The 17,025-nt window shown below is 41.0% G+C and overlaps 1 protein-coding gene across 3 annotated transcripts in view; it reads right to left on the bottom strand.

The window, feature by feature from the left end:
• shank3a (SH3 and multiple ankyrin repeat domains 3a) overlaps positions 1-10,242 on the bottom strand; it is a 224,750-nt gene extending 214,508 nt beyond the window's left edge. For all 3 annotated transcript variants that reach the window (XM_034085067.1, XM_034085068.1, XM_071203491.1), the window contains exon 1: positions 9,892-10,242. In XM_034085067.1, the coding sequence (XP_033940958.1) occupies positions 9,892-10,188 (297 nt within the window). In that variant the 5' untranslated portion in view covers positions 10,189-10,242. The remainder of the gene's footprint in view (positions 1-9,891) is intronic.
• Between the last annotated feature and the right edge of the window lie 6,783 nt (positions 10,243-17,025).

The raw sequence follows: 17,025 nt of genomic DNA, 5'->3' as shown, positions 1-17,025 counted from the left end.
ATGGAAACTGAACAATCTGGTGCCACTAAATGTTTTTAAAGCTCGGTTGGATGCTACTCAATCGGAAGCTATTGGTACCTGTTTATGTGGATAACTATGTAAATGATGCTGTATGATGTCCTTTTGTTGTTCTATTTATGTTTTTATGTTTCATGTGGAACTACTTGAGCAGGTCTCCCTTGGAAAAGAGATCAATGATCTCAATGGGATTTTATCTGTATAAATAAAGGTTTGAAATGAAATGAAATGAATATTAGGTCTCATGAAATCTTACTCAATGAGATGATTCCATATCTTGGTGGAGGCAACACCAGCCGTCTAATGCCTAAAAAAGACATCACATATTGAAATCCAGAGCCCTCTCCAGTGTTTGCCCCTCTGCACCGACACAATGGATATCCTGTGCAGACCTGTAACAAAAGCTCAGAATGATTGGTCCTATATTAATACCTCCAGCTATTCCCAGTTTTCTCTCAGACTAAACTCAGAGGGAAGGAGATGGAGGAAAAGAAAGAGGGATTAACATCTGAGACCAACAGGGAGCGGGAATATAATAGAGTTAACCTAAACGAAGAGCGGATCAATAAACCACTCACAGATTTAAATGAGAATTGGCTATCCGTTAGTGAACATTAATTGCTTTATGATTTAATTTATTAGTATCCAAATGCATGTGGAACATTTATTCTGTTGTTACATTCGAATTGCTATTATTTTAATATAGTGCATTCACACCTAATAGTCTGTTTTCTGGTGCGCACCAGGGGCCTCATTTATAACGGCGTGCGTAGGATTCACGTGGGAAGGTTGCTTACGTAGTAGAAATCCAAAAAATAGGTACAGAAATTTCCAGACATTTTCCGATTCACCTAACATTGCGCATCGGCGAGGAAAGTGCGTACAGCACTTCCTACGCCGGTTTCCCTTTATAAATCACAACCGACTCGAAATGCGGTGCAGCTTTTGCGGGCTTCACGTAACGCCCATATTTGCCTATAAATAGTCAAAGAAACGCCCATTCATTCATTTTGACTGACTTTATAAAGAAGATAGCAGGATATGACGACAGAACAGCTAAAAAAGACATCTCACACCGTGTCAGATTTGGGTTATTTTGAGGAGGTCGAGATAAATCATATTGTTTGGTGGATGCAGTTTGAACCAGAGTAGCAGCATGGAGGTCGGATCGTCACCAAAATAAATAAATAAATGGCCCGAAAAAGGTTAATGACAAAATAAATACACATAGCCTTCCTCAGGCAGTGTGTTTGTACCGGGGACAGGAGACACCCCCCTTGATGAGAGATTGTAAGAAGTGATCGGGGAATCCCCCCGATGTGGAGTCATGACGACTGGATCTGAATTATGTTTTTGTATTTGGTGGTTTGTGTTCCAGCTGTCGATCAGCTGTGCGCAGCGTCTCTACTGCAGCCTGTGCGTCTCAACCCCCCCCCCCCCCGTAGCAACCCTATATCCACCAGTTAAAGGAAATACAACTAATGTGTTGCATTATATTAGCTGTACAATTTACCACCTAGGTGTTCTTAGCTTCCATACCTCCTGTGTTTTACGAGTGACTTATCAAGTCTTGGCAAACGGCATAAAACACGATTAAACATGATAGTATATAAAACCATGCTCGTATCTACAACCTGAAATGCAAAACAGCATCAGTTTAGACGTAATTCTGTCCATCTGCTTACCGCATCATTTATGAGAAAACATTTCATAACATTAACACAACATATTCGAGGTGGTTTTCAATAACATATCCGTATTTATTTATTTCTCCAAGTTATGTTTTTGTGTGCACTGAGGAGTCGCAAACAGGCGTTTGTTTAATCATTTTAAGATTGGCTTTAATCAATTTGTGAAAATGAATTGAGGTAACATTTTATTTATGGTATTATTTCCACATATTTCTCTCCATTCTTCCTTCTGTCGCAGTTTCTCGTCTCTCCCTTTTTTGTGCTTAGTGCGTACGCATGGGTTAGAGTTTGCGTGGAGGACCGCACATTTTCCCGTCAAGTTAGTATTTTATAAATCGGAAACATTGCGTAGAAACTGGCGTACGCCATTTTTTGAGCGTATATCCCTTTATAAATGAGGCCCCAGACCACAATTTGTTACATTGTTTCATTTTTCAGAAGGTTCGGTTTGCGTTCACACTGGCAAAACTCAAACGGACTATAAACTTTAAACACAAGTCATGTGCACGGAAATGCAGTTCAACCATTGGTCAGACATTAAGGGGGTAAAAACGCAAATCCCGGCCATTTCTACCGGAGCCTCCGCCATGGAGCATCGGCACTTTCGGCAGATTATTCTCATGCTGCTGTTAATCTGGAGATCAACAGACACTAGCGGCCCGCGCATATGATTATATAATCAGTAGTGCTATCAAAATTATCGCGTTAACGGCGGTAATTAATTTTTTGAATTAATTGCGTTAAAATATTTAAACGCATTTAACGCATGTGCAGAATGGCCCGCCCCATACGTGCCACCAGTGGCAGCGCCAGGGTATGGCTGAGGTAGGCTACACCCATACCAAGAAATGGCTTAGCCCCACCATGAAAAATGATGTTAAAGTAAGCAAAATAAAGTCTGCCAACTCGTGCGGAGTAAATTGCACAGACAGCAGTAAGATTGATTTCAGTAGCCACGGTTTTGAAAACTTTTGTCACGTAGTGATCGTCTTCTCAATAGAACATCTTTGATAACGGCGTGGTGTTGTTGCAGGAAGTCCCGACGGAGAATACTTTTGCTTAGTAAATATACAAAGAATAGACACTGAACATGTATTGCCTGTGCCCTAGAGATACTAATATCTAACTAATATAACTAATTATCTCTCTATGGCTCTGCTTTTGCTGTAGTACGGGGGTGCACATAACTGGTACACAGATTATGTGCGTAATCTGAAATGCGTACCGTCACTTGTGTCACACAGCGCATTTGCGTACCGACGTACTTGTGAAGCTTTTCCAGAAGGCGGTTAGATCACCCTACGACAGAGTCGGTGCACACGGAGTGCACAGACAGAGAGCTGTTAACGTCGGTCTGTACAACGGACTTGTGCCAAAACTACGCCAACCGGCTGCGGAGAACTGCGCTAAAACAGCTGATCACAAAGTTCACACTCTGTGGTCACGAAGTACTCCACTAGCCCCCCCTCTGTCGACTTTCCTGAAGTACTCCCCCGTTGATAGAAATCAACACGTAATGAATTAAGACCCCACGGTTTGATGATCGATAGGTGTGTGGGTTGTTTTTCATTTTGGCACGCAGAAAAATGTTATAATAAACATAGATACTGTATGTTAAATGGATATATCCGCCTTCTTTCATTTATCTTTCCATTCCCACAACAATATACATAAATACATGGCATATTTTGGACATAGTTCGAATGATGATTAATCATGATTAATTCATTTTTAAGCTGTGATTAATCTGATTAAAAATTGTAATCGTTTGACAGCCCTAATAATCAGACAACGTCCGTTAAAAAACATTATAACACATATAATGAGAGACGTTCTGCAGTAAGGAGGGGCGTTTCACCGACGACAGGTGTTCTTACTTTTATGTAGCTGACGGAGAATGTTTACTTTACACTACACTGTTCAACACTTAATTCTGCTTCACTCTTTAACTAAAAGACTAAAAGACTCTTTCGCTAAAGATTTTGAAGACATCCGCGTTCTTGTGACACGTAAATACTACGCTTCCTATGTTTTGGTGCGGACTGCGTTCACACCAGCAATGAACCGCTCCAGAGTTCGCAAGCAAGCGCTCCGAGACCACCTATTTTAGCGGACCAGAGTCCGGTTGTTTAGTTCACTAGAGGTCTCGGATTGTGTTCACACCGACCCAAATGAACCGCACCAAGCGGCTAAACGCACCAGGGTTCGATTCAACCGGACTATACAAGGCAGGTGTGAACGCACGTTAGTATCTGCACTAGAGAAAGAAAAGCTTTTAACAGCAGTATGTGGAAATGAATTGAGATGGCCTATGACACAACTGTGAATCAAACTCGTCTGTATTGAGTCATAGCATTGGTACGTTTTTCTTCTCTCTACGAACAGCGGTTGTTTGGTATTGCTGATTTAAAAAACACTCCTGCTTTGCTCCCAGATATGCCAGAAAATTACAGTTTTTCGAGTTTCCACTCGTTCCGCCTCTCGGCATCCTCTCTCTTTGTGGAGGGCCTGGTGGACAGGTGGAGGGGAAGAGGGATGACTGTCAAGTGAGATGGGAAAAAGGGTAAGGGTGTTACGGTCAAATCTCACTCTAGCTACCTCCCTTTATGGCTGTTGTGGGCCAATTGAGCTAAGAATATGCTAGCCACGTCTTTTGACCCTATTGCCACTGTAAATGAAGCTAAAAATAGCAACATATGAACGTGTGAGGCTTTTCAAACAGACGCCCAGCAATCACTGATACACATTGCATATGTCATTCTGCGTACGTGAGTTTTTTTGGAAGAACTGTCAAACCACCGTTGCGTGTAAGACTCAAGTCAGATGCAGAGAGGACATGAAGTGTGGAAGAAAGACAGCGGAGAAAAAGGCAAAACATACAGGAAGCACAGAGAAAGAGGCAAAAAGAATGATAGAAAATTATTAATTGAAGCAGCAAATAATGAGACATGATCCATATAAAACATATGAATCATGAAACCTATGAATGTACTTAGATAGGAACAATAGGCAGACAGATATAAAAACACAAGAACCCAAGACAAACATTAACAAACACAAAAGGTCAAGAAAGACAGTGTCAAAGTAATTAGAAAAAAGATTAAACAACAACAGAAGGAAAACAAAGTAAATCTGCTATAATGCTACTATGACAGAATCCAGAGAGATATACTGTAAACAGACCATCTCTAAAAGTATTTAAATAAAGCTGTTGTATATATGAATACCGAGTAAATGTCCACTGTACCCCGCAACAAAAAATGTCAGCAATAAGATCAGGAAGCAACATATGACCAGTGTTAGCCTTGGCAGACTTAAAGTTTAACGATCAAGAACTGTCCTGGCAACTGAAGAAATACAATGGCATGTCCATAACTGAGGCCCTAGAGACTTATTGTAAGAAGGTTTACAATGCTAACAACCAGACTAAGGAAACACAGCAGAGAATCACAGGCCAAAATGATTCATGCTCTGGTCACAAAAAGCAACTATCTATAGTGCTAAACTATCTGCAGTGCAGTAAGGTAGCAAGAGCAGTCCCAGATCTGAGGCAGAAGACTACTGAAAGAGCATGTTGGAGAAACAATCATCACAAACAGCACATGCTCAATGGACTACACACCTGAAAACAGACCAGTACATTATCCACGGGCAGGAAACAGTCATCATTGGTGTAGTTAAATAGTAGAAGATACTAGACGTTTTTTTCAGACACTGAAATCGGATTGATGGAATAAGTACAAAATAAAGTTACCTTTTAATTTAGGTTTAGTTTATCTTGGCTACATGTTCTTAAGCATTCCCACTCCCCGTAAGACTAGTATAAAGTTGATAGAAAAATATTGTTGTAATTATACAATAAATGACTTTGATACGACACCTGCCTGAAAATCTCAATACTGATAGTGAAACGAGGTTCCCATGCAAAGCCTACATTTATTTTTTATAAATCTTGTAATCAAGCATAATCTTTCACCTTACATTGATTTAACCATTGTAAAACAACCTGTTTCAGCTATGATTTGCTCAGCCACTGGTTGATCGGTTATAGCAACACATCTAATACTTTTTTGGGACCTATATTTGAAATGTCATTGTTTTTCTATGAGCAATATCGTCAGCGGGGAAATTCAATATCGCCCAACCCTAGGCATGCCCCCTATACTTGCTGGGAATCAAAGCAATGTGCTGCACACACCCACTGACTTGTAGATGCACCAATGCAACTTTTTTAATTCATTTTGTTAAGTATCTTTACTTATAAAAGGGTGAAAAGTCTGAAAACTGTGCAACACAATATCAAAGGGCCTTCTAAATACCTATAACATTACACATCTTAGTCTTCTCCTTGTAAAGGGAACTTGTCACACTACACAGATAATTTCATCCAAAACCAGTTTCAAGAGACAGTTTGCCAGCTAGAGAGTAAAGGGCTTAGTACAGTAAGTGTCAAGGCTAGTGTCCTGAATGACACATTAAGCATCCACGAGTATATCAGCTCCTGAAAATAAACAGCTGGGAGCATATCTCCAAACAGCAGCAGATAGGAAGAACGCCAGCAATAAGGGAAGAGGAGGAACCTCAGGAAACCAATCACCTGGGAACATGGCAGACAGATGAGGTGGCAGATAACCAAATATCCTACCAAAGACTAAAAAGGGTCAGACTTACTGAACTAGACAAAACCAAAGTTGCAGCCATTGAGAAAGTTTAAAACACCGATTAGGGTATACAATCCGGGAACAACATTTACTGAATAGCAAAACCCATTATGTGAGAAATGTGAAAAGAACAAATCTGTATATAGTAGACTGGGCACTCAAAGCCATCCATTTTGATTTCTCTCAATAAGACACCCTAAATAGGTCGAATAGGAATAATAAAGATGAAAATAGTAGAGGATCAGAGACTTGCACATCCACACCATCAAACGGTTCTCCATGCATTGAATATAATGTGCAGAGCCCTACATTTATAATCCTGAGCTAGAGAACCCAGCCGTGAGGACACATACCTGGCTAGATGAGGAAAGGGGATTTTTATTTTTTCATTTTATGATTTTGTTTTATTTTATAACATAATCATCACCTCACCGTTATACTGTTGACAGCAGTTCTGTGGATTAATAGAGAGACAGCATGCACTAAAAGGGGCAACAAGACAAGAACATGGAGAATAAGGATGAACACAGGTAGACAGTAGTGGGGCAGATTATTTATTTCAGTGTCTCCCTCTCTGTTGAGAGATCAATGACATCCATTAGCAGTATTGGGAAGCTGTCTCTTTGTGAGTTCAGGTGGAGTTGGACGTGATAACTGACAAATGATACCTGTGATCCCAAAAAAAAAGTTAAATCTTCGCAAATAATCTGCAGTCTGAGTGAACAAATGGTGGGATCCATTGCTAATCCACAGCTTAATGGTCTCCCACTGCCAAGACACAGTACTGAGCAATTCCTATACAGTATGTGATAATGGACTTGGCTTCGTCAAAATCATAAGCTTAATCACAAAAGTCCATTCTATTTTCCGTTAACTAATAGGTATGCCTACTTAGGAAAACTTCTTATCAGAAAGCGAATTGACAAAATGTGCTAACCAAAACACACAACTTTTTTAATACCAAATCTAACACTTCATATTTATATCACCACTGATTCAGTCACTTCAGCCTCCCACCAAACACTAAGACCAATACATTCAACACAAACCGGAAAATAATCATAATAAATAAATATATCATATATTTCCAATAAAGATATGATGCACAACAATTCATATGGTAGAATTCTTCACAAATATACCTAAAACATATATATTTAAGTCAATCATCTCGTATAAAAATTGGACATAACAGGCCAGGTACCAGGGAAGGAAGTGTGTGGATCAAGTCATTTTAGACTCAAGATAGCACTACACCACATGGTGCCTTCCTCCTCTCCTCCTGACAAGGAAAAGTGCAGCCTCGTGTATTCTTTGCTTGTTGCTTCAGTCTCCTGATCCAGGCTTGAAACACAGCAGGAGGTGCGTAATCCAACTTTGGGCGGACTATTCTAGTGTAATCCCATGCTCACTCAAAGTACACACAAGTCTCTTTTGACTGCTCTAGCAAAGATTCAAACTGCCAGTCGGCCCATCTGTCATCTGCCTCTATATTTGCCTGTCAGACTTTCAGGATCTCTTGCTGTTTGTGTATATGTCACGCTGCAAGTGTTGGATTTAATGTGACTCCTTGAGAGAAACTAATCATCTTTTGAGCATCTTTCTATTGCATAAGCACATTAAGAGAAGTCCCTTTGCACTGGGATTAGAATTTAAGGACATGTGTGCTTTTGTGTGCATGCAAAAAGTACATTATTAGATGTGTCTATATGACTTGATCATGCTTGTGTGTGTGTGTGTGTGTGTGTGTGTGTGTGTGTGTGTGTGTGTGTGTGTGTGTGTGTGTGTGTGTGTGTGTGTGTGTGTGTGTGTGTGTGTGTGTGTGTGTGTGTGTGTGTGTGTGTGTGTGTGTGTGTGTGTGTGTGTGTGTGTGTGTGTGTGTGTGTGTGTCTGTGTGTGTGTGTGTGTCTGTGTGTGCACGTGTGTGCGTGCGTGCGTGCGTGCGTGCGTTTGAACCCAACTGAAAGATGTTTTTGTTCACAGGCGGCGATTCTGCAGCACCTATGGGGAATTCTCTGCTTCTTTTCAACTGCACTCCTTTTATTTCCTGTCTTTATTCATAGCGTGAAATGCCGGGGCCTCACTTAGATTCAATGGGTCATTTCAGCCAAGAAGCCAACAACAATGAGGTAATCAACAATAACACAAAAACTGCTTAACTTGCCTTTGCGATCAATGTCTGGAGAAAGAATCAAAAGGACACTCTAATCTAAACTAAAGCACCTAGAAAGTGCCTGAGCACAAGACTGCAGTGACAGGCTGTTAATGTTTAATCTGCATTTTGCTTAACCAATAGCTGAGTCTTTAGTTGAAATGTAAAAGCAAGAGACACAGAGGAACATTAGTAATAACAGATTGTGTGGTGTTTGGTTACATAGTAAACATCACATGGTATCTCTAAACGTGTGATCTTATGTGTGCTACAGGGACAGATAGACACCACTTTATTTTCTATTATCAAGTCAGTGAACGCTAAAGTGTTGCTTTCTCTCTGCATTTGTGTGCAATTACAGGCAGTCACTTTCTGTTCAAAATCATTTCAACCTGTGACTTATGGTTATTTTAATTGGAATATTGTCCATGCTTTGAAGTAAATCATGAATGACTAACTTCAAGAGAGCTACAATAATCACTACTAGAACCGTTTCTGTAGTAGATGTCAATGTGGCTGTTGCTGAATCCATTTCAATTACAATTGCACAGCTCAATGAATAAAATTAACTTATTTTGGATCGTGACATTCGCCCTATTCCATACCACCCTCTGCAGTAAATGTATATACAAAAGAAGAAACCCCTTAGACTGTTTGTTGATATGGGAAGATAAAGGAATAAAAGGATCAAACTCAGAGTACTAGTTCTGCATTTTTATGTGGTTGCAATACTACAAAACCCCAGACTAGGTCTTCAGGGAAACTCCTGCGTGAAGCTTGCATTAAGAAGAATGTATGCTTGAATCTCTATTCTCTCTGCGCACAAAGCAAACACAGAGAGAGGGAGGTGAAGGTAAAGTTGTACAGTTCAGGTATAGCTATCTTGATTCTCTACTTTGTGTTTTAGTGTGGATTTACAATCGCCTCTTAGAGCCTTCTTGATCCCTGATGCCTTTTCTCTCTCCTTCCTCCCTCCCTCATTCCTTCCCTTTCTCCCTTCCTCTCCTGCTCTCCCCCTAAGTGGCTAGTTGTCAAAGTCAGCTGGAACCCAGTTAATGAAGAGGTAGATTTATTAGCGCCACATCAGGGAAGAAGGCGGGGAGGAGTGGAACCCCAAAAGCCAGAGAGCAAATACAGCCACTAAGTGTGCATAGACAAAAAAAAAGACGTGTAGGAAGAAGTAAAAGGAGAGGAAAATGCAAATAGGCAAAATAAAGCGATACAACTGAAGATACTTTGCAGAAACAAAGCGATATCCTGAGAGCACACAGAAGAGAGGTAGTAAGCACACAGTCAGAGAGGAAGGGGGAGAGGCAGCCTCCCTCTCTTTCGTCCTCTCCTCAACAGTGGCTACAGAACGAGCTCTTACCGTCTGTTGCAGGTCTGGGATTCCAATGCGGATGACCACCGTGTTGCCTGTCGGCTCCTCCATGGGTGCTCTGGCACTGTGGCTCCGCTCAGCAACGGGACAGAAAGCTGGAATGGGAACGCCGCTGTCCTCTTCCCGGGAGCTGCCGCTGTCAGTGCTGGCCCCCTGGCTGCCGTTTGCTGTGTGTGTGTAAGGGTGTGTGAATGTGGGTGAGTGTGTGTGTGTGTGCTGCTGCCGCTGGTCCTGCCGTGGAGGGCTGGGTGGCTCATGTTTGCCGGCTGCCGGACGCAGAGGCATGCTCCGTGTTAGGGGCTCAGTCTATGTCTCTCTCTCTCTCTCCAGACACACACGGATGGCTCTGGCTCACACTACACACACACACACACCGTGTGCAGCGTGCATCACTCGCCTGGGAGAAAAAAAGAGGGAGAGAGAGAGAAAGAGGCAGGGAAGGAGGGTTGCAGGGAGGGAATGGGCAAAAAAGGAGGGGTATTAGGAGAGATGAAGGGTAGAAACACAAAGAGAGGATAAGTGTTAGAAAACTTGGAGTTAAAAACTGAAGAGAGATGCATAGATAAAGCTTAATTGAAGGAATTACATTAATAAAATGGGGTAAAATTGATTAACTCTAATGTGAGATTTAAACAATTGATAATCCTAATCCAATTAGTGAAAAAGGAGGCACATAGTCTCTCAAAAGAACACTGATTTAAAAAAAAGAGAAAAATCTGAACGGAACGACAGCATTACTCAATCTTTATACTAATATTTGCATCTTTCTTATTCACTGTATGTGTGTTTGGATAGTGTTTAACAGCACCACTATTAACTAAGTAATGCAGACCAATGCTGATACAAAAATATTTTTACTAGAGTTTGATACACATATTTCACACGCTAAATTCATATAGTGTGTAAAGCAACTTTTATTCTGGAAAAATCTGTGCATGTGTATACTCCAAGAGTTCCCACACATCGTGTCACGTGTTGCTGCCACACACTGTTGCTCTAGTTGTAGTGAACTGACACTGGTGACGTCAGGACAGCGGGGGGGAATGTTTGTGCAGATCAATGTTGGGCGGGATCTGGCCTTCATGTTTCACTTTATCAATCTGTGGAGGGGTTCGCTGAACGAATGGTTCACAGGTAAACAGTGACGCATACACAGAGCACGCTGCGATAAGGAGTTCGATTTCATGGGAGTTCTTCTCATTGAGGATCATTCTCAAAAGGGGCGTTGTTTCATTTGCTGTTTTATCCCGCAGGCTACGTGAGAATGGGATTGTGATTAAGAGCTAAAAAAAAACATTTCAAAAGAAGCCTCCTAAAGCTATTTCCTGACTGTCATGTTTTATGAAGAAAGATGGGAGGTTTTGGTGCTTAAAGAATTGGCCTATTCAGTTCATGCTGTCATATTAAATTGAACTCAAGATAACAACAGACATGCTTATAAGAGGAGATTGCTACATGACCTCTGTGTGGTGTGTAAGACAAATACTTAAGGGCTCGAGTATTGCCAGATTCAAAGCTCAACATTTGAATAAGTGTTGGCATGCAAGTTAAATGTGGCACGAAACATTTGTGGCAGGTCTCTGAATTATTGAGTGTGATCTTAAGTCAGTGCTATGCTTCATTGTGTTCTCGCTGCAATCATTGTTCACGCTGACCCAACCGCCCTGAAGACAGCATTTTCTTATTGTGTGGAATTTAAAGCACGCACTTCTGGGAAATTACAAGTGATGAAATCTCTGAATCTGCGGTTACACAAGATAATGTGAGCTCTTGAGTGGACACGCACGTGCAAATATATATGCACACACATACGCAAGCAAACACACACAAGGGACTCATGCAAACATACCGACTGCAGGGATATTTACTCATTATTATGATTTGAACGTATTTAAATGAGGTAATTTGGGATGCAAAATTTGACCTTTTCTAAGAAAACCTCATAGTCCAATTATTACAAGACAAGCGCGAATAGCAGTGATATTCGTTTTGTTTTCTGAGAGCTGGTGGCAACTGAAGTGTTTTTATAAAGGGTGTCACACCTAAGATTCAAATCTTGCCATCTTATTTTAAAGGTCTCCTATTATAATGTTTTTCATCAATATATAATAGGTCTCAGAGATATACAAAACATGTCTCTGAAGTGTTAGGCTCCAAATACCAAACAGATCATGCATTGCAGCATCCCATAATCCCCTCTGTTTCAGCCCTGTTTCAAAAGGGCTGATTCTGTGTCTGTTACTTTAAATGAAAATAAGGAGCCACTCCCCACGCCCCTCTGAGAGATATTTGGTTAAAAAGAACTCAATGGTGCTCTAGGAGGAGATTCAGGTGATAAGGTGGGGCGGTGTTACCTTGGTTAGTGATTGGCTAATGGTTACACAAGCTAAAAAATCGTTATGACATCATAAAGTGGCCAAAATCTGATCAGCTCATTTTCAGAGAGGTTTTTATATAAATGGATCAGGACAAAAAGTGAGCGAATCTTTTTTTTCCTGAAACTTTCAGAATCTCTTTACACAGAGGGGACACATGTTTATGTATAAAAGACATGAAGAAATGGATTTTGCATAATAGGTGACTTTTAATAAGTAATTTAGTCATTACAATTGTCCCTTATACCTGTAGTATGTTGTGTTGTTTTATTTCCTCTCCATGGAAATGTTGTTTTAGCTTGAAACAATGCAATTCAATGTGTTGGGAAATTAAACACAAGCAGCAGAAGGCAAGTTATATGTATACCCCTTCCCCACAGAGGCGTGCTGGTGAGTGCTGTGCCACTGCTGGACACTCTACAGCATGTAATCCCATTAGCATTGGAGAAAGAGCACGGCAGGTAGCCCTAATACATAAGAGGATTTAGCAGATCACCCTGCATGTTTGCACCTTCAGCCTGCCAGGTCTTTAAGGCGAGGAAAATTGATAACTCTTACCTAGACCATGTAGTGGGGCTCAATAATCGCATTTTAGAAAGCAATTTTGTGCTCTTGCACTGCTGGCAAAATGGGTCTTTGTGTACTTTAAGAGGACACAGTGGAATACAAACATGCTCCAATGACTGACACCATATTTTGTTAGTAGTTCAAACAACACATTGAACATTTTGTCAATATCATCAGCCAGAATGCAACACTTGAATGTTTCAAAATGACTGATATGTGAGTAAATAAAGTTTGATGAATAACAACAGATCACACTATTAGAATGCTATCATTCTGGGAATGTGGCAAAAAGGGCTAAAATGGCTTGCCGAAAGACAAAGTATTCCCCTTGATAGCAGGGCCAGGGAGGGATTTCATCCTACTTGCATCATACAAGGATAAACTCTGTAGGCAACAGCTCTGGAAGAGATCTACATATATGGAACAAGTTATTTGGTTGGAAAAATGGCAATAAAAAGAGAACATTTACAAAGGATTATGGTTTGTGTTCTATGGTCTATTCTGGCAGATTACAGATTCAGGGTGTATGTATGAGAATGTCATTCTACAACTAGAGTTCAAACAATATGGTAGCTGATGAATAAGCAAGTGAGAAAATGTGGATCATTCATTGTTGCAGCCATTATCAAACAAACATGTAAAATATACCGGTTCTAGCTTCCCAAATGTAAGAATGTATTGCTATTCTTAGGTTGAAACTGACAAAAAAGTTAAATGTTTGAGATGTGTGGTCACACAACACAAGCAATTTGTAAACACCACCTAAGTGAATTGGCATGGCTATTTTCCACCATTTAATTTAATTAATCTATGAATTGAAACAAATATTAATCAATATTGATGAAAAACGTTTGTAAGTTACAGCCCTACTAACAGTGTTATGTTAAGCTGCATACTGAATTAGTTATCTTTACCCACTTTAATATACATACACTGTATAAAACAACATAATGGGATAAATCATCAGTCCTTGGCAAAGGTTCAACAGCTTCATTTAAACGAACTTGAATATGGCCTGAATAAGAGGGGCTATCACATGTCCATATAATGCTCCTTCACCTCTAATAATGTTTATAGTATATTGTGATAATATGCCATACATGTTATAAACTTGGCTGGCAAAAGAGCTAACTCAAAAAAATACTATCTATAGGTGAACATTGCAGTCCAGATTCTCTGTCTAAATCCCATTTCTTGGGAACATTAAGAGAGTGGACTTGAATCTTAAAGAGGCTAGCTCCCATGCTTGAGCTACTGTAACAGCCCCTTCTCTCTTTAACTCAGATCTCCTTACCCCATCCTCTCTCAGCCCCTCTCTTGCGCTCCAGCCCAGTGAAAACAAAGTGAATCATTCATGACATACAGAGCAGCGTTTGCATGGATCCAGTACAATGTATGCATGTATCTGAAACATCCGCTAGGCTTTAAAAGTGGTTGCCATAGGGCTGAACATGAGGACATTCACAAATACAACTGAAAACCACAGCCAGCTATCGGCCAGCCCTACATAGACCACTCTGAGACATGCACTCTGGAAAAGAAGGGGGCTGGGGCAGAGGGAGGGAGAGAGATAAAGGTAAGCAGTTGGTTAAGGTAGCATGAAGCAGAGATGGTCAGAGAGGATGTGGCTAAGACGGCCAGTGGGCCAAGAAAAGAGTAGAGAAAGGGAGCGTGAAAGAAAAGGGAGGCTGGCAGAGCGATGACAGAAAAGGAAGGTGGGAGAGCCAGCAAGAGGGAGAGAGAGAGGGAGGGAGATCATTACATCAGCTTTGACAAACCAGCCACATAGCCCACATGCCTGGAGTAAATGTGATAACTGTTCACAGACCGCATCAGAGTCTGCTTCACGCTCCTCTAAGGGCGGTGGCAGCGAAGTCCATAGGGACTTGGCTTGGCAACTGGAAGGTCACCAGTTCATGTCCCGGAAAGACCAAGTGCTAGTGTCCCTGAGCAAGGCACCGTTCCCTACACTGCTCCTAACACTAGGATGGGCCAAATACAGAGAAACCGCTTTGTTACATACCTGTACCACGTAATGACAATAAGTTGAATCTTCAATCTTCATCTCTACACCTGGTAAAGAAAATGGCCACATTTATTCACACATATTCAGTACACACACATACACACTTTATATCTCTGTCCATTAAAACATTTCCAATTTATTCCATCTTCCATATACCTTCCTCTCGCTCTTGCGAATTTAAATGAAGGTAACTTATTGGTAAGGCTGAAAGGCGTCACACTAAAAGTGAAAGTTGGGTTTTTCTTCTATCGTGTCTTATAGTATTGGTAGTGTCTTGCCGATTGGTTCCCTCAAAGCAGCTGTTATGACGGTTTCTGTCCAACATATTAAGGTCAGGATGAAGAGACATGGTGAAAAACAAGGTTTTCCTCAAGTGACGTCACCAGCACTTTTCTGAAAAGTGTTTTGACTGAAAAGGGGGAAGCAGTCAAAAAAAATACATTTGGGCAGAGTATTTTCTCAAGGCAACCGCATGCGACAGCAAACGCTTCTCATTGGAAACAATTAAGAAAATATGCTGCAACTCCAAAAATACGCTATGGACACAGGCCTTAATACTGTAAAATAAAAAATCCCTACCGGTTTAATCAATGTAACACATTATGTTCACAGCAACCCTGACTAAGAGCATGGAGCATCTAAGCATGTCAAATGTAGTGGTTTGCGATAAACACACACACACACAGGTAGAGGCAGCTCAAACAGATTAACCAATCAGTGTAAACAAACACTGCCGGACCCATTCAGAGCCCAGGGCCACACACACACACACACAGAGGTCCCATATGGAAAATTAACCTTGCGCTAAAAGCTTCTGGAATCAATACTCTACAGTAGCTGCACCACATCCCAAAGCCACTGTCTCCATAGTTCGCATGGGCTGACACAGCAAACAGATGGGGCTGCTAGTTTTTCTTTTCACACACACAAACACACACTGATGCTCACAGAGCAGGGTGATCATAATGTTATGCGTTTAAGGAGTTATTATATGAACATCTCTTTTGATTTAATTTGGTTGGCAATATCTTCATGATGGCTTTTCAATTTGTCACAAATACAGATGGAGCTGAACATGTGACAAACTGACAGAGAAGAACATTTTAATGTTATGGAAAACCTATTGCATCTCTTCTTGCCTATACTGCGACGAGTACACTTGAGGACACGGCTGTTTGTACGCTGTGTCAGAAAATATATTCTAAGTCTGGCAAGGCATCACTGGATCTGATGTGACATTTTAACACTCGTTTGTGGAACCACATTGTTCTATACAGACACATGCATACAGTTCTGTTGATATGCAAAAAAGATATTTAAAATACTAATTATTTTAAAGAAAATGACACTGAGGTGAATGAGAGGTAAACAATGCTGCTCTGGACATCTCTGGTCTGTCAAGGACAAGTTTCTGAATGTGTAAGTTGCATGGCTAACATACAGTATCTGGATACAGAAAACAACTATGTCCGATTGCACAAAATCCTGTGTGACAAGATCCATTTCCACCCAGCATTCTTACAGATGTGTTCCCTTATATCTTTGCTGTCATTGCTTTCTCTTGTTCTCACACAATTCCCTCTTTCTTCTATCGGTCGTCTGTTAATACATTCTCTGTCTATGACCACAGAAAGTTGTGGATGTACAGTATCTGGTGATCTGTGTTTCCAGGGATGCTGCTGGAGTGGCAGTTGGCTCTTTGATGCAGCCAGCCTATAAATAATCAATGGGGCTCCCCAGAGAGACCTTTCATAAAGCCTGCCAGCCAATTAAGACCTGTTTCATACCGTGCTCTGCATTATCTCTGCACACTCCAGTACGGCTCTTTAACGGCAGGCTGGTGATGCTGGGGAGGTCAAGGATGTCACTGTGCCAGGCTCAGCTTAACACTATCAAATAGATGCTACACTGGGGAGTCAGGGTTGTGCCTTTAAGCTAACAATTCTGCCCAATGCCTAATGCCGTAGCAATCCGTTCTCATTCCCAGGTGTTCCAATTGGGCATAAACAAAGGGTGACTCAAGCTTTGTGCGTTCGCCTCTGAATCATCAACCCGAGCGACAAGCTCTTATAAAACCTTCATACTAATAGTATAGCGTAACACATGCTGTGTTTTTGATGACAAATAATTGCTTCAATCATTAGTATACATGTG

The sequence above is a fragment of the Pseudochaenichthys georgianus genome, chromosome 6 (genome assembly GCF_902827115.2).
Source record: "Pseudochaenichthys georgianus chromosome 6, fPseGeo1.2, whole genome shotgun sequence".
In the NCBI taxonomy this organism is placed as follows: Eukaryota; Metazoa; Chordata; class Actinopteri; order Perciformes; family Channichthyidae; genus Pseudochaenichthys; species Pseudochaenichthys georgianus.
Note: the sequence above shows the minus strand (reverse complement) of the source record. Positions and strands in the feature narration are given on the sequence as shown.